This window comes from Drosophila teissieri, chromosome 3L (genome assembly GCF_016746235.2).
Source record: "Drosophila teissieri strain GT53w chromosome 3L, Prin_Dtei_1.1, whole genome shotgun sequence".
NCBI lineage: Eukaryota > Metazoa > Arthropoda > Insecta > Diptera > Drosophilidae > Drosophila > Drosophila teissieri.
Window position 1 is genome coordinate 3,651,308 of NC_053031.1, and position 25,947 is coordinate 3,677,254.

At 46.1% G+C, this 25,947-nt stretch overlaps 3 protein-coding genes across 5 annotated transcripts; 1 reads left to right on the top strand and 2 right to left on the bottom strand.

Moving 5' to 3' along the window:
- Positions 1-223: 223 nt before the first annotated feature.
- LOC122617506 (arginine/serine-rich coiled-coil protein 2) lies at positions 224-1,004 on the bottom strand. 2 transcript variants are annotated; one of them, XM_043793391.1, is made up of 2 exons: positions 615-1,004; positions 391-559 (listed from the first exon to the last, which is right to left on the bottom strand). In XM_043793391.1, exons 1-2 carry the CDS (start codon positions 880-882, stop codon positions 528-530), a joined length of 300 nt encoding a protein of 99 aa, XP_043649326.1. In that variant the 5' UTR covers positions 883-1,004; the 3' UTR covers positions 391-527. The 2 variants fall into 2 exon arrangements, with proteins under 2 accessions (XP_043649325.1, XP_043649326.1); XM_043793390.1 differs by having other exon boundaries at positions 224-1,004.
- A 1,019-nt stretch (positions 1,005-2,023) lies between these two features.
- LOC122616542 lies at positions 2,024-16,576 on the top strand. The gene is made up of 8 exons (XM_043792028.1): positions 2,024-3,150; positions 11,763-13,666; positions 13,733-14,042; positions 14,104-14,401; positions 14,460-14,669; positions 14,735-14,906; positions 15,367-15,588; positions 15,646-16,576. Exons 2-8 carry the CDS (start codon positions 11,780-11,782, stop codon positions 15,874-15,876), a joined length of 3,330 nt encoding a protein of 1,109 aa, XP_043647963.1. The 5' UTR covers positions 2,024-3,150; positions 11,763-11,779; the 3' UTR covers positions 15,877-16,576.
- A 67-nt stretch (positions 16,577-16,643) lies between these two features.
- On the bottom strand, positions 16,644-25,181 carry LOC122616543 (protein melted). 2 transcript variants are annotated; one of them, XM_043792030.1, is made up of 10 exons: positions 24,420-25,181; positions 20,363-20,517; positions 20,052-20,303; positions 19,179-19,980; positions 18,374-19,122; positions 18,079-18,316; positions 17,799-17,950; positions 17,604-17,732; positions 17,226-17,507; positions 16,644-17,167 (listed from the first exon to the last, which is right to left on the bottom strand). In XM_043792030.1, exons 2-10 carry the CDS (start codon positions 20,465-20,467, stop codon positions 16,910-16,912), a joined length of 2,967 nt encoding a protein of 988 aa, XP_043647965.1. In that variant the 5' UTR covers positions 20,468-20,517; positions 24,420-25,181; the 3' UTR covers positions 16,644-16,909. The 2 variants fall into 2 exon arrangements, with proteins under 2 accessions (XP_043647965.1, XP_043647964.1); XM_043792029.1 differs by having other exon boundaries at positions 16,645-17,167; positions 17,799-17,968.
- Positions 25,182-25,947: the final 766 nt, after the last annotated feature.

Genomic DNA, 25,947 nt, shown 5'->3' on the forward strand with positions numbered 1-25,947 from the left:
ATAACAAAATGTGGTTTATCTCTGGTTCAAATATTTCACAATTTCGGTAAGTAAGAATAACAAGTGACTGTGTCAACATTTCATCAACGAACGCAACTCATTATCTTGAATAATAATTGATATAATATTATTGATTCACCAAACTGCTGGGCCTAAAATATACAAAAGCCCCCCTCCAATTAAAATTCATTTTAATATTTTCTCTCAGCATAGTATATGCTGATATTTTATTTATTTATAATTTTTTTTGGGTTTTTTTTTCGTGCACACTTAACTTTAAAAATGGATAATGGATAGTGGGTAATACTGAATGCAGCCAGATACTCACACGGAAATCCGAACGGGCAGAGCCAGGGGCAATGCTCGGGATCGTCGGGAATCGGTGTAGGACCTGGAACGAGAACGCCCATGAGAACGGCCGCGAGAGTGACCACGGGAACGACCGCGAGACCTGGAGCGATCCCGCTTGCGATCATCCCGGATGTGTCTGCTCCTCCTGGGCATGTGCTCCTCCTGCTCCGCCAGGATCAGCTCGCAGTCGCTATGGCCAGAACTAGAACTGGAAGATGAGCTAGTGTGATGACCATGTTTGCGTCCCCTGTGTCGTCGTTTACCTCCATCGGAGCTGCGGTGCTTGGATCTGCTCTCCTTGGTGGAGAGCTGAGATTCCTGTTGCTGCTGCTGCTGGATCTGCTTCATCACATCGTTCAGCATTTTCTGGGCCATGTTGGCCTTTCGAATGAGCCTCTCCAGCGACGGGGTAGCCATGTCCTCCACTTCCACGGGCGTGGCACGTGGCAACTGGCCGCGGCAGCCTTGACATGCCTCCGGCACAGCAATTGCCGCAGTTTGCTCACGTGCCGCGTTATCGGATTGCGACATTTTCGCACTAGTTTACACCTGACCCGATAAGGAATTCACTTAACACAACTGGATACAACTGCTGTAACTGCTGATGCTGCTGCGGAATCTGGGACTTATGTTGCGGCTGCTTCACTTGAACACTTGAATTTGACTGGCTTCTGCGGCATTCGGTTGCTGAGCTTTTATAGGCAAATTTGGCGCCACGCTTATCTCGACTTTCGGACTGTAAACATTTGCCTTTCTTTATCAGTCACATACTAATACAAACACACGATATATGTGACGTCATCTAAGCTATTTTTAACCTAATCGAATTCATGGGTTTGGGAAATTACTGTCATTGATCACGTGTTTTAAATGTTACATAATTTCACAGACAAACGTAACCTCAAAAATATTTCACATTAATGCGAAATTGCTGATTTTCAATGAAATATGTTGTGAAATAATATTCAATTTTCATTTATAATTTCGCCAGAGTGAGTAACTTTAAATATAAAATTCTTAAAACATTTCAAAAATATTTAAAAATCTAAAATACGTGGGAAATTAAACAATTTATGGTATTTTTGGTTCATTTAACTAATTTTTTAAACTTTTTATACATTTCATTACATTTGTTGTATATAATAACAGCCATACTGCTATCCTACATTTTTTACTTTAAAAGATTTTAAATTTAAATTAATTTAATTTAACGGAAAATTATTAAAATTTCAAACTCAACAGATAACAGAAAGTATAAGACTACGTATAAGACTTTACCGATCGAGGTTAGTATTTTTAGTAGTATTTTCAAGATTGCGTTTGAAAAGTGCCCGCCAACATGTGCAGTATAACATAATAGCCATTCTTCAAATTTGTAGTTTCCGAATAAGGTAAAAGAATCTAAAAATAAAAAATATTTTGTATCTAATAGTAGTTTTGCCTATCTAAAACTGTTATTATGAATGAGATACCTTGTGTGCATCCGATAAATACACTTAACAGCTGGATGGAACTAACAGTGAGATATGACAGGCGGTTAACAGCTTGGGAGAGCGGGAATTCCCGGCTTTGGTATTTTTGCATTACCTTCATTCGGTTTCTCTAATACTTTCAAAATCTATATAAGCAACCCGCACCGCATTTTCTCTGTAATTTTTCGAGAGAGCGCAGCAGCGCGCGCTGTTTTTTCGGTTACCAATTAAAAAATATTATTAAAGAAACATCGATATTTCTTTAATGCCTACGGAGTTGCGGCATTAAAACAATTTTTATAAACCAACCGAAAATAAATTCGATGTGATAGTGTGTTTCTGTACGCCCGCATGAAGTAATTGCGATATATATTATGATTTCGTAAATATAAATCGATTAAATTAATATTTAAACTTGTTGTTTTCGGCGAGTGGGCGCGTTTTGTTACCAAGCCGCTCTTCGATTTTCGTTTTTCCGACTTTCCTGCGCGCCGAACGGGTTTTTCAACGAAGCCTTGCTGTCGTTTTCCTATCCAGTCAGCAAAAACAAGGCTGAAAAACTAAATTAAAGCGACTGGCTTTTGCGGGAAATGAATCGATGTGCGCTATTAACTTTTAATTCGCAGATTCATCATCGATTTTTCCTTTGAGCTCAGCTGCAGTGCGCTAGTGTTGGTGTACGTGCGCGTGTGTGAGTGAGTCCTGGCAATACAAATAAAGCGTTGTGTTAGGTAAACGAAACAACAAAAGGCAGTGAACAAGAGAAAGAGCGAGAGAGGAAACAGCAGGACGATTTCGAGTCCTTGAGCGATCATTCGTGCTCTTCTTCTCCAGCTGCAGCTGTCACGAAATTTCGCGCGTGCACGTGTGTGTGTGTGTGTGTGGGAGAGAGGAGAGAGGAGGAAGAAGAACGGAGTTTATCATTTCTCCCCATTTCTCAGTGTTTGTGCATTCAATTTGCACAAAATTGAAGCGACTCGCTAAATTCGCAAAATTTCCGTCCGCGAATTGCCATCCATTATTTTGCACTCCCCCCAAGAGAGCGAGAGCAATAATAGAATTATCAGGCAAAACAAAAAATAGCAACAACAACAAAATAAACAAAATACAATCGAAAAGAGAATGCCCTGGGAGGTCGTAATACCGCGACCCTCTGACATTTCCATCGTCGCCCACCAAAGGAACAACAACTGAGCAGCGAACACAGCAAACACAGCAACAATCCGACAAACAAACAAACAAAACAGCAAACGAGCGAATCAACGAACAAAACTCCAGCAGCCTCAACCGCTGGCACAGTTTTGCTCCTTCAACTCCAGCTCCGTGGGTGAGTAGCCACAGTGGAACACCCTTAAGTAGAACATTCTGGGAGAATACTGCTTTGAGCACAAGTTATTAGGATTTCCTTTCACTAGGTCTTGCGAAGTTTTCCAAATACCAACTGTTAGTTAATGCCAGTTTAATCTTAAAATTAAAATTTGCAACATCTATTTAATATGTCTTAATGTCCTTTTTATATTCGCGTATATTGAAATTGGAAAAATTGTGAAACGGCAATGAGGTCACACTAGGAAATGTTATAGTTTTTACACCGCATTTAAATAGTTTAATAGTATTAAACCGTTTACTGAGAAAATAAATGTTTTGGTTATGTAATACCACTTTAACTGTATCAGGATAAAGGTTCAGCTTACTTTATCTCCACTGTAGCTCATTGGCGGGTAGAAAGTGGTTATCGAATATGAGCTGCGTCTTAAGTTGAAGCCACATCGTTGTGAGTGGGCGCGGGGGTGGTTGTGGTGGGTCAGAGGTTTTTTGCCCCATGTCTTGGCGTCGTGTGGCTTTGGTTTTTAGCTGAAATTAAAAAGGTCAGGACCGCCGGACCGAGGGGCTTCCGGATTTTGTATCCTAGCCACGTCGCCCGTTTCATTATGCAGCGTTAACTTTGTATGTAAAGCGTATATGTACATATGTACATATATATGCATGTGGCAAGCGGTGAATATAATTTCAGTTGCATGACTTCGGCGATAATCGATTTTGAAGCGACGAAGCAATCAGGAAGAGTGCAATTTAATGCCAGTCCGTCACTCAGTCAGTCAGTCAGTGAAACAGTCACAACCTGACACACTGCAAAAAGTTATGCTGCAAAATGGAGGCCAGCATGACGTTTTTGCATTAAAGATACACAGCAAAATGTGGCAAAAAACGATGTTTTGGTTATGTAATACCACTTTAACTGTATCAGGATAAAGGTTCAGCTTACTTTATCTCCACTGTAGCTCATTGGCGGGTAGAAAGTGGTTATCGAATATGAGCTGCGTCTTAAGTTGAAGCCACATCGTTGTGAGTGGGCGAGGGGGTGGTTGTGGTGGGTCAGAGGTTTTTTGCCCCATGTCTTGGCGTCGTGTGGCTTTGGTTTTTAGCTGAAATTAAAAAGGTCAGGACCGCCGGACCGAGGGGCTTCCGGATTTTGTATCCTAGCCACGTCGCCCGTTTCATTATGCAGCGTTAACTTTGTATGTAAAGCGTATATGTACATATGTACATATATATGCATGTGGCAAGCGGTGAATATAATTTCAGTTGCATGACTTCGGCGATAATCGATTTTGAAGCGACGAAGCAATCAGGAAGAGTGCAATTTAATGCCAGTCCGTCACTCAGTCAGTCAGTCAGTGAAACAGTCACAACCTGACACACTGCAAAAAGTTATGCTGCAAAATGGAGGCCAGCATGACGTTTTTGCATTAAAGATACACAGCAAAATGTGGCAAAAAACGATTAGGTGCACTTTTTGCCTAAAAAGTGTGGTGTTCAGTAGTTATATGGATCCAAAGCGAAATTACTTTTAAACTAACATGAAAAAAGTAAATCCCTGTCTCAGCTAATTAGTTGCAATGATTGCTTAGTCAATCCCATTTCTTTGAATCAATAATTGGTAGATGCTCTAATTTTTCCTGGTGTATTCCGGCCTGCTTAAGTAGCGTTTACCATATTCATAAGCCCCGATTGATGGAGCAGCGGACATGGCAGCCGTTACTCCATAATGCGACAATTTGCAGCTCGGATCGGGGGAGTGGGGATGTCGTAATGGAGAGTGAGCTGAGGAAATCGCTAATTAAGCATCAATTAGTGCAGTTTCCGGTGGAAGAGTCTCAAGAAACAAGCCTCCGTTCTTGTACTTTCCACTCTACGAATAAATCGTGTGACACATTTCGCTTTCCCACACACCAATTGGCGATAGGAGTTATCAGCGCTTTCCAGTTTTAGCACTTCCTAACACTTTGGCGGCCCCATCCCCCATCAGATAATAACACATTGCATTTTCAATGTGTTTCCCCCGATAACAAATGCCCGATTAGCGGGTCTCTCAATAACAATGGCCTTAATTTATGATAAACAAGTTTTTGAAGTGTGCGAAATTTAGCAGCTCACTGATTTGATTTGAGCCTGTTTTTGGCGACACTCCGCAACACACTCCCCCCTTCAAACTAGTCCAAATTTTGCATTGTTTATAATCAGTAACGGACTGAGAAGCGAACACATGTCTGGGTGGTTTTCAAGGTCAGTTGAATGGCCAGATTCGCCTCGTTTTGATTTGGCAACCCTTGGAAACACGATAAACGCGGGCAAACAGAGCAGAATTCCAGCTGCAGCCGCCTCATCATCTCGTCTTTCCCCAGACAATGGCCAATCTGCTATTCCATTTCAGCGGGCTGTGGCCTGGAGAACGCTTCTGGAAACCCTGCCTGGACTGGAACCTTGCCAAAACACTAGAGACACTGAGACACCGAGACGTTGACAATGAGCGAGGCTCTCAGGCGAGACTTTCAGGCGTCTCCAGATGCTTTCCATTCGCTTTGTCTGTGCCGCTTTCGGCGCTGAATGCACAGCGAGAAAAAATCAATAGATATTCTAATGGATTTTTCATACACGTTTTGCAACTATGACTTATGAAAATATGACACAGCAATATATTAACAATTCTTTCTTTTATATCGAAAATGTGGCCGCTTATCTACAGTTGACACTGTTGGTTATACAACTATATTGTTATCATATCTAGATTATAGCAAACCTCCCTCCCAAAAAGTCTAAAAATAAAGGAAAAGTGATTACTTAGCCAGAATATCGATTGGAGTTTTGCATTACTGAGAATTACATTGATAAAGCATACATTTTGAGCGACATTTTGTACATTTTTTGCGGTGTGGTCTCATGGCTCTGGCTATGGTTTTATGGATCGCCTCCAGTCAAGCTCAACTCCAAGCGTTGCTGGTCAATGGTCAAGACCGCCCCGCCCCCCGTCCACCCCCCTTTTACACCCCTTTTGGCAGCGGAGTGTCGTGTGGCGCATGCCGCTGAAAAACTTTGCGGAGCGTGAAGTACAGCACTCATTGTTTCTACTCGCATTGGTATGAAAACTATGTGTATTATGGCATGTCGTAAAGAGCCATTTTCTTTGATACCCAAACTGTTAAGAGACCAACCAAGTGGCCAAGTGGCCATAGGCCATATTGTATCCGAACAGCGCGATGGAGATCAGACCGCAATCTCGACTTTCTCCGCCATATGACAAATAATTTCAGTAGTTGGCGTAATTGCCAACGCAATGGGTTGTTAATTAAGCCGGCGAGTTTCACAAAGAGCGCTCTACTCACTACTCACTAGTCACTAGTCACCATTTCATTCCGGTCTCCGTCGGTCTATTCCGGTTCGCATTTGGACCAGGCCAACAAGCGATATTCCGCCCTCGACGGTTCCGCACATCTGAAACAAATCAAGTGCGGCACATTTGTCACAAAAGACTCCATTCCCTTGGCGGAATACATTTCAATCGCTGCCAGGCTAATAAAAACTATTCTTAGACAATGCGGGAACACATGATTAATGCGTTCTCTCAGATGCGAAAAGAGTTTGTAGATATGGAAACTCCTCTAATAAATCGCATGACTCCTTCGCATACGCAAATAGAAGTTGAAACTTGCACGTTCCTTGGAACTTGTCTTAATAATAATTCATAATGATAGCCTATTCCTAGGTTTAATAATCTTATAAACCTTTACAACATTGTAACTTAGTTTATCGAAATCAAATTGCAAGTTCTTTACAGCACGGAAGTTTAAAGGAATTTTGAATGCATTTCTGTAAAGACTAAAAAACAGAATTTGAAGTAGTTTCAAGCTCTTGGAGCTGCCCACCTTTCAGTCTTGCCCAATCTGCTTTTCGACAAAAACTTTCCAGCAAATGCAAAGCGAAACATTTGCGTGCCGTTGCTGTTGACTGAGAAGCCGCCAAAAATTGTTTATAGTTTACGGCATCAAACAGCCAAACAGCAACAGCAACAGCAACATTGCTGCGTCTGAATCAACAACAACAACAACACACCAGAGGCAAAAACTTGAAAACTTCAAAAGCGTTGAGCGATTCAGTCGGCCGATTCTTCCTGCAACGCCGACTACTCGTATTATTGTTGCCCAATATCTGATGGCTAGTGCCGAATTCCCGATCCCCGATCCCCGTTACCCAATATATTCCCGATCCCCAAGAGCCCCCAAAACCCGTGTTCGTGACAGCCAGCTGGCACCGCTACAAGGCCCAGCCACGCCCCCTGTGCTCGCCCCCCGCCCCTTTTCGGTTTTAGTTCTTTCTTTGATACCCCAAACACATACATATAGATGGAGGGAGTTAGCCCCAAAACAAATTGAAACTGTTTTGGAAGAACAAAAATAATAATAAAAAGCAAAAGAAAAGGAAAAATGAAGAAAAGCCGCAGAGTCGAGACGAGACAGGGGAATCGGCTAAGAATCAGAAAATCATGCTTACAATTTTCTGGTCCGCTCTGTGTGCATAATGCGCGATAAGTCGGCAGGTGCAACACAGAACGAAAACACCAAAATAACAAAAAAAAAATAATATATAGGCGAAGCCAGATAGTCGGATGGGGGGCAAGAACCCGGAAGAGTCGGAAAGTTCTTCGACTTCCCCAACTGCCCACTGGCATGACTCCTGCCCCTTCTGCCAATAAAAACTACTCGCTGCACTGAGCGGAATTCTCTGTACAAACTATGTATGCTACCCCATCTCCCATTTGCTTACCAGATTTTAAGAGTTTAGTTGTTATAGATTTTAAATTGTATTATGTCGTATAAATATTCTATTTTTTAATGTTTTTAAGCCATTATTTATATGAGACTTTTTTTTGTGTGCGCAGTTTCGAATTGACGTTCGTCCCCCAGACGAAAACTGTGCGCACAACTTGCAACTGCAACTGCAACTCATTATAACTGCACCGGGGGGGCGGGGAGGATGGTGTTTGCTTTTGGGGGGGGGCAGGGGGAAGGGGCATGGGGTTGGGCTGTTCGGCAGATGCGGGCGGCAACTCTAAAAGGGGGGAGTGGGTGTGGATGGGGGCAGGGGCACCGACCGGGGGCGACTCGATTGTAATTCGCGGCACAAATGTTTCACTTCATTTGAGTTTCGTGGATCGCTGGCAGCACAGGAAGTGTTTTGACAAACAACAAAAACGCTTTTCGGGGAGTGGACTTCTCCATTGGGGCGTGGCAGTCACCCACGCACGACCACTTGTTTTGAAGTTAGAACACGGTTAAGCCATAGCACCCGTTTCCATATCAATTAACCAATCGCCAGTACTAACTCACAGCCAAAGGGAAGCCCCATCAATTGATTGCCTCGAGAAGCGAGTAACTGGGATACCAGTTCCAGAAGGGGTTCCGCTAATCCCCCCAGTTCCAATCTGCGACATAAAAAATAAATAAATTGCTGTAGATACTCGCTGCATGTCTGGGGAAGTAAATTGTTTTCAATGCAACTGCCACAACAGACGAAATGCAATGGGAGGAGAAATTTATGCGAGTGGTTCCCAGGAAATAGCTTGACCACGGTCGCCGATGCGATAACCCCTTGAATTCTGCAGATCAGCAGATCGGATCACATTTAAAGGGAAATAAAAGTAAGAATTCTGGATTCACTACAGTCCAACTGGGAATTGCGATAGGAAAAAGCGAAAGTACCTGCTGCACTTTTCTTAAGCCAGCTTATCTTAACGATCCCAAACTCTCATCCATGAGTGGGTTGTTAATCCCGCGAAATCGTTGAGACGAGGCCTCCTCCTTGTGTTCAATGAATGGATGCTAATTCGAGATGAATGGAAGATGTCTGCGATATGGCGAGATTGGTGTGTGACCGTTGACAGTCACCAGCAGACGCATCAGAGACATCAAACGTTGCAATTAATGCCGAGCGAAGCGTTAAGCGCAGCACTTGTGGCACTTGCATCTCTTGCAACTTTTCCCCATTTTGCCCGTTTTCCATTTCCCAGCCGCACAACACGGCTAAGTGCAATTAACTTGGCAAAGCCGGCGACATTGCGACGTCGTCGAGTCGGTGCCCGGGCCCGGGCTACATATTCTTGCTCTGCCAAGCGCCTTAATCGAATTAGTGGACCCCCACCATCCACTTCGAAAGGGGAATACCCACTCTGCCCATTGATTGGAGTTAATGTGCCGTGACGAAATCGCCCTCAAGGGTTTCTATTCACCGCGCTCAACGAGCGTGGGCTCCCATGTATTTATATTGCTTTCGCCTTGAACTATTATTCGCCAAAACATTGTTGCATTCTGCAACGATATCCCGAGAAAAAAGAGTATTTCTCTGCTAGAAACTGTGTGATCCTTTATTCACACAACACAGAAGATTTATGTATATTTTATATCATATTCTTATCGGTCTGAAGTAAAGCTTATAATGGATGCAGCAAATATAAATAAATTAAATCCTGTACCATAAAGGTTATTAAGATACACTAATCGAGTTCGTCGACTTTCTCATGTATTACAGTCATTACAGATTTAGATAAAATATTGACTTGCCCTAATTTTGGTATATGGTAATAGTTTTTTATGCTAACAGTTTTCTCACAGTGCATTTATGCAGCGTCTGTTCCGGTTTATTCAACCAATTCCGCCATGTGCCTCGCCATCGAAAGAGTGACAGAGTCGCGACATCGACTTCGACTTCGATAAGACCTCAGCCTCGGATGCGAAACTAGTTTTTTCCGGCCTCTCGGCAGACTTGCATCTTTCACTGCCAGGGCCATGGCATTTCGATCGATTCGTGGATTAGCGGCGACAACTTCATTCCCGTTCCCATATGCAATCCCAATCCCGACTTGCCGTCCTTTCCCTTCTATTTCACTACCTCAGTGTGTATGCAGTAGATACTCTGTGTTTGTGTGTGTGTATCTTTGTGTGGACATGTGGCTGTTTATGGCTTCGCCTTGCCTTGGTTTTTTTAGCACCCAACTGGGGGGCCAGTGAGGAGGCGCTTGAAGTCTTCCCCATCAGCGCTTTCGAGTGGTCTTCATTAGGTGGCTGTCTTGTCTGGATGTCTGAATGGCTGAATATCTGGATGTCTAGATGGGAAGATGGGATGATGGGATGATGGGAAAACGAGCCAAGCCGGCTGCAACGTCTCTTTAAAGTCAACTCGAGCATCGACCGAGTGGCGGGCACGACTTGAGACAGCCTTTAACATATCGTAAACAAGGTCGTTTGCAGGATCTGGCATTCTGGTTGGAGAAAATTGAAAATTGAAAAAAATGCTGGTAGAGGAAAAGAGCATGAAGGGCATTCCTGCCAAACCGGTTGGCAATTGGCCAAGTCTGGGTCTGGCCAGCAATTTACTGTAACTCGCTTCAAATAAATTTCCAATTTGCTGAAAACTGGAGCAACTTCATTAAGATCTCCCTTCGCAGTAACCTCACCTGCGTGATGAAATCATCTAAAAATTTGCCCAAAATCTCTGGGAGATCGCATAACAAACATGACGCTAATGACGTGTGTCTAACTGGGACTGTAATGCAAAGCCAAACAAGCGGGAAATATATAGCAACTTCATTGCCTAGGTGGTGAACCAGAAATACCCTTACAAAACTTGGTGATACAGTGATGAAGAGTGTGTAAAAACATGTTTACCAAAGTCAAGATCCGAAAATACATACCTTGAATATACACATTTACTTAGCACCATTTACACCTTCCAAATTAAAAAGCACTTTTCAATAAACGCCAACACCTCTGACCTGGTCTCGTATGAATCTTAATGTGACTCAACTAGAATGATGATGGATGTGTGATAAAGTGCGAATTGCGAAGCGGATTTCTGGCACAGCAATGTGCCATGCCAAATTGGATGCGAGTTTGGAAAGTTCCGCAATGATGGCCCACAGCCGTCTGTCAGTTGGGTCAACGTGCCACACACAGGCCCACAAATGTCTAAGTGTGTGGTGGCAAGCTCAGATATTTCGACGATGACGACCCCACGAGACAATGCTCCTCATAATTTATTTACGAACAGACCCAGTTGATGGCCCACTTCGTTGTAATGTCGGCAGGTGCACATTTCGTGCCATGTCACTCTCCTCGGAAACTAGTTCAAGTCAATCATAGCCTGGGGGCCAAACGTTTCGTCCTGGTCACGATGCAACCACATCCACCCGTCCATCGTCCACCGTCCGTCATCCATCGTCCGTCGTCCATCGTCCATCTGTTTTGGGTTGCGTGCCGGGCAACTTGACCGAAAAAATGAATTGTACTCGCAAATCCTATTTTTGCATTTCGGAAAAAGGTCGGTGGCATGCAACTTGTTTGTGTCGCATGCCGAGAGAATGGGAGCGGGAAAATGGGGATCGGTCCGAAATGCCAGCATCCCAAAAATACGCGTCCCCAAATGTGGGTCATCTTAAGTGAATCACTGCACCGTGAAAAACTAATGATCTATAATCTTTGAGTCTATGCTGCAAAAACTGTTCAGACTTATTCAAATATAATAAGCTAGAAGAAATGCTTATAATGTTTTATTTTTCTCAGTGCTCTGACTAACAATCTCTCAATTTCTCCTTTATTTCGTGCACAGGCGACTAGTGGCCGGCCATGTCCGCCACTCTCTTTGAGATGGATTCGAGATCGGAGGAACAGCAGCCAACCGTTTGCCTGGAGGAGCAGCAACTGGTTGTGGGAATGACCAGCTTGGAACTGACTGAATCTGTTGTCACCCCGGGCAATTGCGATGGCAGCGACAGTGGCTTGGATGTAGCCAGTTGCTGCCATTCGAGAGTCACCTTGCAACGTGGCCTGAGCAGCACCAGCGGGGGCTACACCAGTAGCAATGGTCTGGAGGAGATCTACGACAGCTGCGAACTGAAGGTGAGCACGGTGGCCCACACTCCCAGTGAAACGGGCAGTGAAAAGACTTCGCCTCCGCGGAGAACGGGTTCGGTGAAGAAGAAAGTGGCGATGTTTGAGCCGGAGGCAACGGGCACTCCTGCCAAGGATCAATTGCGTGGCAGGGTGGCCAACCTGAAGAGAGCGGAGAGCCTGCCCAGAAACTGTGCAGCACCAGGAACGCCTGGCACACCCTCAACTCACAGGGACAAGACGCGCCTTTCGACCTCCTCATTTCGAGTGCCCAGTGCCACGGCCACACCCACACCCACTTCGTCCCGCCTGGCGCGTCCGCAGAAACCGGATACGCTGCCCAATGCCCTGAATCGGGCGCAGTCCGTCCAACGGCTCACCCAGGTGCAGAGAACTCCATCGCTGAGTCGAGCCAGGACACCGGGCACCCCCTCCGACGATGGTCGCTGGCCGGCGAATCGAGGAGCAGCTCGCCGCGGAATGTCAGTGACTCCGGAAGTGACGGCAAATCGAATGCGCGGAAGTCCTGCACCCGGCGGAACACTACTACGACGCCGGAAACAGCAGTCCGTGGAGGACCTGACTGCCGGTCGACTATCGAGGAGCAACTCCATTAGTCGTGCAGCTGTCGTGGATGCCCGCATGACTTCCTCGGTAATGGTGATTCCTACGAGTCGTAGAAGCTTGGCTCCTGCCACCTCAAAGGTCAATTCCCTAAGGAGGCCACAGCCGGCAACGCCCAGGACGCGAATCTATCACGAGACTGCAGTGCAAACGGCACTGACCAGTGAGGACTTGGAGCAAGTCCTGGGCGGCGGACTACTGCAAACACGTGCCCTGGACGCCGTCGAACAGCGGAATCAAAGCACCCAAGCGGAGCCAGACCAAAGGGAATTCGAGCTGGAGCAACTGCGTCAGGAGGTGCGCCAACTCAGTGGAAAACTGCAGCGGGAGCGGGAGGAGAAGCTGGCCATGCAGCAGGAGCTGCACTTGAACACCGAGCGGGTGATGGGTATGCTGGAGCTGGCGCGAGTGGTCAGCGCCAGTGCGGGAACACCCACGTCGGAGGACAGTGGTGATGGCAGTGGTCACGACAGTCTACTTATGCTCGAGTCCCAGATACAAATCAGTGGCCATGAGCTTTTCGAGCGCCAGCAGGAAATTGGCCAGCTGAGGGCCATGTGTCGTGCTCTGCAGCTGGAGATGCGGAGATCCTTGGCCACGCAACAGTTGCTGCTGCAAGAGAAGGCCGCCATCGAACAGGAATCCAGTGAATTACAGGACTTCCTGCAGCACGAGAAGGCAGCTCAGTGCGATGCCCTGCGGGATCTGGAAGCGGACTATCAAGCCGTGAAATCGCAGTTGGCCAATCGCGAGGAGGAGGCGAAGGTGCTGCGGGATGAGTGCAGACATCTAGTGCGACTCAATGAGCAGAGGCGCCAGGAGAACCGTCTGCTTCAGACCAAGTTCACTGCCTTGGAGAACAAGTCGAGGGAGCTCATCCACCAGCAGAATGCCTCTGTGGCTGGAGCATCCACTGCCCTCTCGGGACTGCACTCCCGTTTGGATGGTCTAGTGGAACAGCTCGTCTACTCCTACAGTATTTCCGAGCAGGACTTGGAGGTGAGTTTGTATTTTCTGAACACCGTAAGCTATTTGATTCCTATGTAATTCCCTTTACCTTCACAGGACATTCGGTTCCAAGCTGAGTCGGAGCACGTTCAAAACGGACAACGGCCCAATGGCCTGGATCTGCCCATTTGTCCTGCAGCTAGTGGCGATGCCATACACACTCTGGTCCTGGCCAGCGATGGTTCCTTATCCCCGCAGCGCAATCAGTCCTTCATCGCCGCTGTCATCGGTGCCATTCGTCAAGCCACCACCCATTCCGGAAAGCGCTTGTCTCTTCGACAGGCGGGAAAAAAGAATGGAGTCGGATTGGGATCAGTTCAAGCGGTTACCGCAGGAACTCAGGGTTATGAGCCTCAGGGAAATGGAGGTATTTGTTAACATACCCTTCCAAGAGCTTCAAATAATAATATTCTAACTTTAATCTGTAGATGATTCCGATTCAACGGAGATGCTGGACTCTGAGACGGAACCCTGCCTGCTGATGATGGACAACGTGTTGGAGGATGTGGTACACCCTGACTCGCATTCGCACAACATGGTCTCCTCCTGCACGGGGATGATCTCCCAAATAGAGCTGCCCACGGAATTGATTAGTCAATGTAGCCATGCAAACAATATTAACGGAGGCGCCGGTGGGGATGACTCCCTGCAGCAATTATCCCAGGCCATCACCAATCGCCAGCAAATGGAGCTGCACATGCACAAGATCAACGGCATGCCCATGAAGTAGGTTACACTGGATGTTACTTTATCCAATTTGTTGCTTATATAACTCTCATTCCAGTCCTCGCGATCAATGCAACACGGAGGAGCTGAGTTGCCATGACTCACTGGCGGAGCTGACGGAGTTGCCCTCGCTAATGGAGTACAGCACCGCCCAGGCTGTGGTGGACCAGGTGATCGAAGTGGATACCCTGGTGACCAAATTGCTCAAGGTCCTGCGACTGGTTCAGCTGGACAACGACAACTGCATACAGCAATTGATAGTTGATAAGTGAGTTTTAGATTTAGCCGATACATTTTTCTAATAGAAACTCAACAATAAATTCTGTGTTTCAGGAACAAACTGCAACAGCACAAGGAGGACATGCTGGAGAAACTAAAAGACTTGGAGGACGTTAACCTGAAGCTGCAGGACGAACTCATGGATGCCACCCAGGAGCTGATGATCAAGGGCAGCGACCTGAGTGGCGCCAAGGCCGAAATGCAGCGGCATCGCAACGAGATCGACGTAAGGTTTTAAGACTTGATTGCCGCTGAGCATTTTGTGGACTTTTCTGTTGCGCATCCTTCGAAGACATTTCTATATATCCGTTATCGTTTATCGTCAGATATATACTCTCATATTTTGTATACCAATCTCGTTCGCGATCTTATTTTATTTGATTGATTTAGTTTAGTTGTAGTTCTAATTTTGAATAAATTACTTGGCTTATTGACATCTTTGAGTTGTGCCGTAGTCGTAGCTATTGAACGAACTTCCGATATAATTTCTTTCGCCTTATTTCATCATCACCTGAATCATCGAACAATCATCAAACAAACGACATCTCGATGGTACGCCAGTCCCAGATCAAGTTTAAAAGTGCACTATTTCGTTTAAAATGAGAACACAAACTAATTGCCATGTAACCACCACGCTGCTGCTTCTCCACAACTGCATATCATCCATCCTGACTAATCCTGACCAGCGCCTCAACGAGGACATCTGCACACTGAGCACACTCTGCAGCAGCTACAAGAAGCTGTCGCCCACCACCGAGTTCCCGCCCATGCGCCTGCTCTCTCCCAACCAGGATTCCGACCAGGGCGATGTCCTCGGAATTCTAAATCTGCTCAAAATGTGGCAGGTGGGTGGGCAGCTGAAAGATCCACGGGTCCGTGGATACCTCGATAAAGCCAATGTTAGTCAGGTGAGTCTACATAGTCTGTACCTCATTTCAAGTAATTCAAAGTAGTACATTTTTCAGGTCCAATCACCTCATCAGGATAACAACAATGTGGAACGCCTTAGGATCTATGCCAATCAGCTGGAGCACGTCTCCCGCGTCCTGGACGATGCGTTGCCCACGGAGTTGCATGCTCCGCTCCAGCAACTGCGCCAGGACATCGAGATGGTCAGGACGAATGCCAACTGGACGCAGCTGCTTGAATCAAACGAAACGGATCACAATGCCAACGGCGACGTGGCCACGCCTTGAATTGTGTCAAAAATTGTTGTTAATTGTCTAGTTAACTATTAGATCTTGAGCGTTGTTTACTTTTACGTAGTTAGTTACAAATGTTTGCGTCCAATTTTGAAAGGCATCGATTGCGGCTCTAAATGTTTTAACCACGTCCAAATAATATATAAAAGTACTCATTCCATTCCACACTGCAGCTAGACTTTTGAAAGCCACTGTACAAGTGCTCTAGAATTCCATTTGAGTTGGTTTTGCATTTAGCTAATATACTCGTAGCATACCCTACAGCATTTACACCTTCAATGCTGCATACTTTTCGTCTGAAAATATATTTCTCAAGCCCATGGGTTACCAAGTATTCGGATCCAAGTATTATGAAAATTTTTAGAACCAAATTTGTTCTAGAGTTAACTTTGTTGAGTATCACTTCAAACTAAAACGCTCCTTAATGCCACACCAATTGAGATGATATAGCGCAACAGAATAAATATAAGTTTAGCTTGATTTAGAAAGCGAACAATTGCTTATGAGAAATCGCCTCAAATATCCTTTGAGATATGGTACACCTCAAAACGATAAATTCCTTGCCGCATTGCCAAAATTATGATTGCAGCTACAATTCGCCATTCAGTCATTGGTTGGAGATTGAAAACGGGTTTGGTTAAAGTCAGACCCCGTGTACTGAAAATAACTGAAGCATTCGATTGCGAAAGCAAGCTGTTTGTTTAATACACGTACAATAAATAAGCATAAACTAAATACATATGTATAAAAATCAACTATAAATGATAAAAACAATTTCGCAAAATTTTTGAAATCCCTTGAAATGGTAAGTACACGCTAGATAAGTCTATGGACATTGGCCCAAGGTATATATCATATATATATGTATAGAATGATATATTGCAATATGCATATGTATATAGACGGGAGAGTCCTTTGCTCGCCGATCCTTTGTCTGTTTTTGTCTTTTGTGTGTTGCCGTTGCTCTGTCTTTACATTTACAAATAATCTCACATGGGGTATTGGGATGGCATCGCATCCTAGAATCCTAGAAGGTGGGCTTGCTGCTGCCCATGCTGCGGGCGGGCAAGCTGTTCGTCTTGGCCGTGGGATTATCTCGGGCCTGCGAGTGGGCCACCACGATGCTGAGGCACTGCACCCACTCCTCGGCATTCTTGCCGTCCTTGGGCTTGAGTATTAATGTCTGGTCGGCGGTGAAGATCTCGAAGGCCTTGGGTATGTTACGCGCACCACGAGATACCTTTACCGATCGTATCTGATTCACATCGATGCTCTCACCTCCGCTCTGGAATAGTTGATGATTTAGTAAGCTTTAAGATTAAGTATGTCCTGGTTATACTCACAGATCCTTTGCAGGACAAGTGCGCTCCGGACAAAGTGAAGTAGCGCGTTCGCCACCGCCTGAATAGTCGCCACTTGCCCTTCTTCTCCTTCAGCTGACCCTCGATCATGGGCTGATTGCTGCCATTGAGGAAGCCCACCGCCTTGTCCGGATGATTGCAGAGGAAGCAGCCCCACTGGTACTCCAACTCATTGCAGTTCGGGTTGGACTTGTCTGTCTTGGACACCTCGAACACATCCAGAAAGCCCGAGTGGCGCAGCTCGTTCACCAGGATCTCGCGGTCCTGAAAAATTTCAAAATTAAGAATTCCATTGTATTATGGATTGGTCCAACTAGCTAATACAATAGCCAGTGGTATTTTTAAGAGCAATTGACCCACCTTGACCTGTGGAAACTGGCTGGTAACCAGCTCGGTGAAGCTGCGGTTCTCGCACTTGAGTATCTGCCAAATGTTCTTGAGATTGCTGATGCCCGACTCCCGCGTGCTCAGCACGCACTTCTCCTTCACCTAAATATGACAAAATATTACAAAATTAAAAGGATGTTTTTCAGGTTAAAAGTTGAGAGCACTCACGAAATGCCGCACTTGAAAGTCCAGGAACATCATATGTATCCAGGTCTTGGGGTTCCGCGTCCGCATCGTAAAGCAAGTTTTGGAGTAGAGGCAGTGGGGACCACGAATCTGGCAGGCGAAGTGCAGTTTGGCCACCTTTTTGGTACGACGCTCTGCGAATTCATTGGAAACTGTGTGATGTGTTTGTGTGTGCGTGTGGTGGGATGTGTGTTTATGTGAGGGATGTACGGGGAAAGGAGTTAGAGATTGAGGAAAGGATTGAGAGGATTCAAGGACTTACCCTCAATGCTGCAACGTGTGGGCGGCGGCAGATGCTGCGACACGTCGTCCATGTAGGACTTGATCGAATTGAAGTTCTTCTCGCAGAATTGCTGGACAGGATCGCGCATAATCTGGTATGGCTCAAAGGTGCTCATCCGCTGGTCCATGACACTGTTGGCGTTCAATAGGGTCCTGCTGGTATTATCGCTTCGGCGAGGTGCCACATTGGTGGTGGGTCCCGAAACGATTACTTCGCTCTGTAAATAGGTTCAATATCAGTTAATATGCTTCACCATCTTTTTGACATATCTCACATTTCCGTTGACTGGCAGTTTCATTACGGACTTGGCATGGCCATTGCTAGAGGATTGGGGCAGCGCCGGAGAGGCATGATGGACGGATACCGCATTCTGTGTCTGCGTCGATGGCAAAGTGGCCACCGCCGCCGATTGTGGTATGGAGATCGAGCCCACGGATTGGTTCAGTGCATCCGTGCTGTACTTCATCAGCACCGTGCTCGAGTTGAGCAGCGTTGAGGGTCCTTGGGAGTGTGGTCGCACCTTCGACGGCGACGTGGTCACAGTCACTCCTCCGGAGGTCACAGGTATGCCGTGTCGGTTGTGTCCAGTTATGACCACGTTGTTGCTCAACGGCGGCACTGGGGTCACGGGCGGATTACTGAAGCCAGTTGGCGTCTTCGGAGTGGCACCCGATTGCACCACCACATTGCCATTGGAGCTGCCTCCAGGCTGCTGGTTAATCTGCGAGTTACTCAGCCGTGTCATGCTCTTGTGAAGTCCTCCCACGGAGCCACTGGCCACATTCAACCGGGTCACACTCCGGTGCGTATTGCTGGCGGGATGCAGACGACCTGTGCTCCGGGAATCACCCAGCTTCACCCGCCGCGTGTAGCCCGCATGCTGAGGAGTGGGCGTGGCAGCCGACACGGGCGTGGAGCTGGCAATAGGCGCCGAGGCGGAGGCGGGTGGTGGTGTGGGCGTGGCACTGGCTACGCTGGCCGGCTGGACAATTGCTGTGTTTACAGACGGTGCGCCAGTCGGAGCTTTAAGGGATTGGTTTAGTACTGAATATATTTCAGTTTATCATAATTGATCTCACCTGGCTTAAGGGGCGGACTGAGACTGGAGCTGTTCAAGCTGACAATGGTAACGCCACCGGAGGTCTTGTTGCCCAAGCCATTCCCCACATCCTGTTGCGAGCTGAGCGCTGCGTTCTTCTGCCGCACACAGGCCAGGACCTTGTCGGTGAACAACACCGGATAGGCGGAGCAGAGGCGCGTGGCCTCCTGTTGCAGGAGTGCCTGCGTGGGCAGATGCTCCAGCACAAAGTCCAGAGCTTGCTGGGCCGTCTCCTTGCTCCCGATTCCAGCGGTAGTCATAATCTGGGCACAAAGCGGAATCGTTCCAGGGTTGGTTTTGGCCGCCAGGCGCAATTGCTCGAAATGGTCGACAAGAAGGCTTGGCGAGTGCTGGGAAAGCTTTAGCAGAATCTGCATGGTTATGCTGGATGTGTCGCTATCGAGCAGGGAGCCACAGAGCTGCGGAACACACGATTCCAGGACCTCTGGTGACTTCGCAACGATCAGCAGGTACAGCTGGAACACCGCCATCCTCTCCTGCGGATCACACTGTGGCAGCAGGGGCATAAGCAGTGGGGCATGTGGCGTCACCTCCTCCGGAGCCACCTCGTACACCTGCGAAAGCACTCGTAGTAGACCGTAGTTTCCAGTCAGGATGGAGTCCATCACGGACTCCGTATGGGGGCTCAGCAAGCAGGCGTGATCGATGGCCGCCAGTGACAAGTAACTGGCCAAGTTTCGCGACAGCTCACGGTTTCCCTTTGGAAGGAACTGCACGGCGACGGGAAGGGCTATTTTCATCAGTTCTTTTTTGTCATAGTTCTAGTACCAAACAAAATAGAACATAGTCATTAGATGCGATAGATTTATAATAAGAATGAACCTTGTCTTACCAGAAAAATGCTAGAGATGATATCGGCAGCGATCTTGGCGTGGGGTGGCTCATCTTTTGTGGTTCCCGAGGGCTGGAGGTTCCACAGCAGACAGGTCCTCAGTAGATCCACCAGAGCAGCGCAGTACCGCTCTGCAGTTTTGGTTTCCCGGATGCAAGACAGCACCCTTGTCACACAGATCTCCACCACACTCTGGTCATTGTTGTTCTTCACATAGTCCGCATGCGAGATGATCGGACTGATCTCGGAAAGCTTGAAGGGATTTCATAAAATCAGTTTTGATTTTGGGAAAGTGCTGTGGTGGAACCTACCACCTCCGTGATGTCGTCGACTATGTCCGCATCCGGCACGGAAAAGAGATCTCCGGCTCTTGAGAGATCGCGTTTGGCGAGCACTTTGTTGAAAAGTTCGTGCATCGTGGAGAATTCCCCAATTAGTATTCTTCAAAACTCTTCATCTGCGGCAACTAAAAATGGGACCAAAAATATATTGTTATATATTGTGACATGTATAAAGATCCATGTGAAAATGAACTCTAATTAACAGTTTAATATTTTAGTTTTGCTAAAGAAATCACACTCCATGGGAATGCATAGAGAAAATCCTACGAATTATTTTTTTTTATTAGTCGGGCGTATTTGTTTATTTTAGTCAGTGCATTTTTTCACTGCCATGTTTGGAATTGGCCCATTGCCAAAGTTCAGGCGCCTCTGGCAGCCACTTTTTATCTTATCGCCGGGCATTTGCATTTGTATAGAGGTTTCGTCAAAATACTTGTTGCTCCAGAGCAGTTCTATTCTCGATTGTCTCGAAAGTGCACATATAAGTAGTTGTATAAATATAGATATTCCGCGGACAGCAAATACTTGTTGCACTGCCTCGATGTTTATCTAAGATACTCTCAGCCAAGATGCCCTTGCTCAGCCCCTGATGGAATGTACTTCTCATGTTATATGTAGCCATAGAAGTTGTGATATCAGAAATCCAAGCGAATTATTACTAGCTAAACGAACTATGTATCTTTATGGCAATCGAATTTGGGTCAAATATCTTTATGGAACCTTCAACTAATACGCATTGAGTGCCTGATTGGCCCACATTAATTGCCCAAGCCAGTTTGTTTACCCAAGAATCTGCGCCGTGTGCTGGTCGGCCAGAAATTCTGCGAAAATGATTCGGCTCTGTTTTCCGTGGGGTTTCCCGCAAAACGCTATTTGTGTTTGCCCACTTGCAGTTGGCCGCTTGTCTGTTCCGCTGATAGCACCGGTAAATTCTTGGCCAACTTGCCGTCGACTACTTTGGACCTTCGTGGAATGCAGGTCTTTTGATTAGATGAGCAAAATTCCGGCAACGGATTATCCGCGACTTAGCGGATCAACCGGGAATTTGCTGGCTGGCCAAATCCGTGAGCGCTTCAGAAAAAAAAAACCAAGAAAAAAAACCAAAAAGAGCTGACAGAAAAGTCATTTCGCGCGGCTGTCGCGCCATCAAGGAAGCAGACGCTAACGCCAACGCCTCGGTTATTAAATTTTCAAATAAAAACTGAAAACTGAAAACCGAAAACCAAAAACCAAAACCAAGAGTTGCATAATCCATAGAGGCCAGTCAGGCGGGCAATGCGGCTCTGCACGCGAATTGCAGACGGGACGGGTTGCTTTGCGTTTGGGTTTGGGCCTCTCGACGGGCGGACAAACAGCCGAACAGCCAAACGGACAAGCAGACAAACGGACAAGCGGACGGACGGACAGACATTTGCTTCCTGGAAATCGGGACAGAAGACAGAAGACAGCGACTGGGCTGCTGTGGTTGTTGTTATTTATGGCTCATTCGCGCTCAGGTTGCAGCACCAACAACAAACAGAAAAACTGGTTAAAAAATAAATAAAGAAGCAGCAACAAGTCGCAGCAGCAGCAGCAGCAGCAGCAACAGCGGCAGCAGCAGCAACTTTGAGCGCCCGAGAGAAAATTAAAAGAGAAATAGAAACACACATATGTATGAGAAGGGGTACGAGCTTGGGTATAAGTAATGGATGATGGCGTTGGCTAAAACATAAACCGAAACCGGTGCGGCAGGTTAATACACACGAAGCCCCGGGCCCAAGATCGCAGTGGTGGCTGAGGGGGCCGAGGAGACAGGGGGAGGGGCAGGGTTTCCAGATTTCGGAGACAGAGTGGAAACAAAGGCTGTGCCAATATTCGGGGCCCCATAACTCTTCGCTTAGATTCTATTTGCATTGCTCCACAAAATGGCAGAGTTCAGAAACGGAATAAACCCAACCACTAAATAACTTAGTTCGCTAAGCATTTTCATTACAGCCGAACTTCTTGGACTTGGACAACAGTTTGGGTCAATTATGGCGATTACCATTTGGGCAAATTACCTAAAGCTTCAAGCGTTTAAAAACAACGAAATGTATAGGTTTTTGAAACCACCACATTTGTTAAAACCACAATTAGACTTCTAGGCTTAAGCTCGGCTCAATGGGCAATGTTTTAAGATCCAGCTATATAAGATGTGTAACACTCGATGACGCAAAGTTCGTGAATATTGTGAGTGGAAAAGATATGCACGCAATTTGTAGATCTTGAACGTGACAAGATCGCAGTTCGACTTACAGAAGTCTGTCTGTGCTTTTAAAAGAGCGTGCGAATGACTCAATTCCCAGTTGGCGGTGGCGATGGCGATGGCGACACAGATGCGGAGATGCCTCGCTATGAGTAACCCTACCTGTTGGCCAGGGCTGGACCAGCAGTCGACCAAGTGGCACGGCCTTCGTGGATCTCCTTGTTGGGAGTTTCCGCGAACCGGGCAGCCGCCGGCTCACATAACCGTCACACTGGACGTATACGTATTCTGATCCAGCGAGCATTCCGAGCTTTTCCGCAACCGAGTCGCATTGCGTGCTTGGCAAGTGTTTGGTTCTTGTTTGTGCATTCCATTGTCATACCTGGCCAATCCAATACAATATGCCCCGAGGAGCGTCAAGTGTCTCGTCTGCCCGCCACTAGCCACTAGCCACAAGCCTCTGCCAACTTGCAACCTGCAACCTGCAACCAGCAAGTTGCAACTTGCGACTGCAATTACACGTCGGTTCAAAGTCTGCAAGGCGCCTCGGGGGAAAAAGGAGTTTTTGGCTAGTCGGATAGTCGCAAAACATACATAACTAGTATTAGTCGCTGTCGCTGGAAAACTCGTTTTCCTCTAACTGCCATCGCACAATCCGTTTTTGCGTCTGCGACCAAAAGGTTTCTGACTACCTGGTGGTGGATTGGTGGAGTTGGGTGACTGGGATGCCTCTGATTGAATATCTATATTTATATCTAGGCAATTTGAAAACTGGGTTGCAAATGTCATCAATAATTATTGGTGAAGGTTGGGTGCGATTGTGTGTGAAAGATCGAAATAAACATAAATTGTTTGTTTAAAATCAAAATGCATTAATCGAACATTTTCGTTCCAAGCGAATTATTCAAGTGTATTGCATCAGCAGGTAAATTATGTTATCTACCCCACTGAAAGCCAGAAACTACCTATGCATGTACATACCTACATGTACGAATTAGCAAAAATTATAATTTATTCGTACCGCTTCCTCGTCCTCGTCCCCGTCCCCTTGGCAAGTATTTGGGGACTGCGAAAAGTAAAGACAACATCAACACGGTAATCCGATCCGCAGACGAGGTGATTCGGGGACAGGAGTGCGAGTATGTTGAAAAATGAGCGGCGCGTGAAACTTATTAATGAAAAGGCCGCGAACGAAGAAATTGCCGCGAATTAGCCCAACAACAAGAATATACTCATACGTACATATGTACATATATGTGTACAAATATCCCCACAAATACTGGCGCACACATTTTGGCACTTTTAATGGGCTTTGCGATTGGAGCCTGCGATCGGAGAACTTCTGGAGCCGCTACCTGGTTAACTTTTTATATAAATATCTAATGAAATTGCGAAGCGAAATCGTTTGAGTTTAGTGTATAACTCTTGATCTTGGGGTATAAAATCTTACTTAAAGCTGTTAACTCTGTTCTACAGTGTATGGAGTTATGAACTTATTCATTACAAAAAGTCTACGATAAAGCCTAAGCCTGATTAACATATGTTTAGATACCAAAAGCACAACGTTATACCTAGACCTATAATTAATAAATAAATTGGTTTGCCCAAACTGTAGTCATTCACGATAAGATAAATGTTACACTTTTAAAAATCACCATTTCATATTCATATTGGGTTTATCGCTTTTATTATGTTTAGGGAGCACTAAATGCCATTTACACGAAAAATCCAAAATCCAAAAAGTATCTTTCGCTCCACGAATTTGAATGCGGTGAGTTTGAACGGTGAATGGGCGAAACTCACCGGATTGCATCTGCGTCTGCGGCTGCTGGCAGACAGCTGGTCATATCAGTATCACTTCGGGCAACTGGAACTGGTCGCAGTGGATTCGGAGTCGTATTCGGAGTGCGATTCGGAGTCCGATTCGGATTCGGATCGCTCAATAAATCGCTCTTGCAGCAGCAACACAAAACCAAACCAAAAAAAAGCAGACTTGAAAAGGTAAAAAAGGTAGACAACGTTTGTGGTTGTTGCTGTTGCCGCTTTTGTTGTTGTTGCCGCTTTTGTTGTTGTTGTGGCTGTGGTGTTGTATTTTTTTATGGCTGCTACTTTTGTTAACTTTGGGTGTAGTTCAATATTAATTTAATTGTTGCTGCCGCTGCCGATAAAGCACAAATTTCTGAATTCAGAATTGTCGTTGGCGTTACTTATTTTTTACGGCCGCGCTTTGTTGCCGCGCCAGCGCATTGCTTTTTATGCAAATTTTCGCATTTCGTGTATATCTCGAAAGATATGTTTTTTGTGTACTATTATTAATATACATATATTTTGTGGTCGTTGTTGTTATTGTTTTTAGTGGCGACTGTTACTACCGCCGAGTGTTGTTTCAGCCACAATGCCTTGTTCCACTATGCCTGATTTCTTTGTATTTTTGCTAATCACATTTTGTTAACACACACACACACAAACACACTCGCGTGCACAGGCACACACGTAGGCAGGCGCACGCACACACCGATAGGCGAAGAAAGCGACATGGACGAGCGCGCTGGCCAAGCGAACGCGTTTGGGCCCGAATAAAGACTGAACTGAACTAAACTGAACCGAACTGAGCAACTGGCAACGCAAAAGCAAAGGCAAACGCAAACGCAAAAGCAAAGACAGACTGGCTGACACCGACTGGTTATTGTGGTTGTGGTTGTTGGTGTGCTTGCGTGTGTGTGTATGCCTGCGCTTGTTGTTGCCTGTTTGTTTTGCACGATCGCTCGCTGAACTGAGTTCATTTCGGAACCAGTTTCTTGGCCAATGCTGGCACCTGCTTCAACACCCCTGGTTTCAAACCTCTGCCTTTCCACCTTCTCCCTGCCCGTCGAATGACACCAAAGATGCAAGGACTAACCTCTTTGCACATTAATGAGTTTTTTAATCGATGGAGGAGCACGATTGCAGAGAGTTAGTTCATTATCTAAGAACATAAATCGTAAAAATTTCGTAGAATATACAAAACTCTTCTTCTTCTTCTCCGCATGATGTTGCCGATTCACCTGTTGCGCGGTTTAGCAGCTGGGCACTAGCAACATGTTGCCGCCGGCATTGAGGTTGCAATGTTGAGATGGAATTCAAACGAACGCCACTTAAATCAGGAAAAATCGTGGCTAATTATATAGAGCTTTTCGTTATTTTTAACTAACTGCGTCAAACAGGATGGATGGCTAAATGGATGGCTCAAGGTCGAAGTTTAGGGAAATCTTCCCCTTGACTTTGAACCCCGTTTAAAGCGCGGTTTGAACAAACACACACTCGAAGATCCATTAACGATGCACCGCTAACA

What these genes read in the sequence shown, in the direction of transcription:
- LOC122616543 (XM_043792029.1), bottom strand. Translation starts at nt 20,467, where the DNA reads ATGCACGAACTTTTCAACAAAGTGCTCGCCAAACGCGATCTCTCAAGA. An exon ending in CAGTCCGCCCCTTAAGCCAG is followed by an intron (nt 19,123 to 19,178) that starts GTGAGATCAATT and finishes AATCCCTTAAAG; the next exon opens with CTCCGACTGGCGCACCGTCT. An exon ending in CACACGTTGCAGCATTGAGG is followed by an intron (nt 17,969 to 18,078) that starts GTAAGTCCTTGA and finishes CACATCACACAG; the next exon opens with TTTCCAATGAATTCGCAGAG.
- LOC122617506 (XM_043793390.1), bottom strand. Translation starts at nt 882, where the DNA reads ATGTCGCAATCCGATAACGCGGCACGTGAGCAAACTGCGGCAATTGCT.
- LOC122616542 (XM_043792028.1), top strand. Translation starts at nt 11,780, where the DNA reads ATGTCCGCCACTCTCTTTGAGATGGATTCGAGATCGGAGGAACAGCAG. An exon ending in ATCAACGGCATGCCCATGAA is followed by an intron (nt 14,402 to 14,459) that starts GTAGGTTACACT and finishes CTCTCATTCCAG; the next exon opens with TCCTCGCGATCAATGCAACA. An exon ending in GGCATCGCAACGAGATCGAC is followed by an intron (nt 14,907 to 15,366) that starts GTAAGGTTTTAA and finishes AATCCTGACCAG; the next exon opens with CGCCTCAACGAGGACATCTG.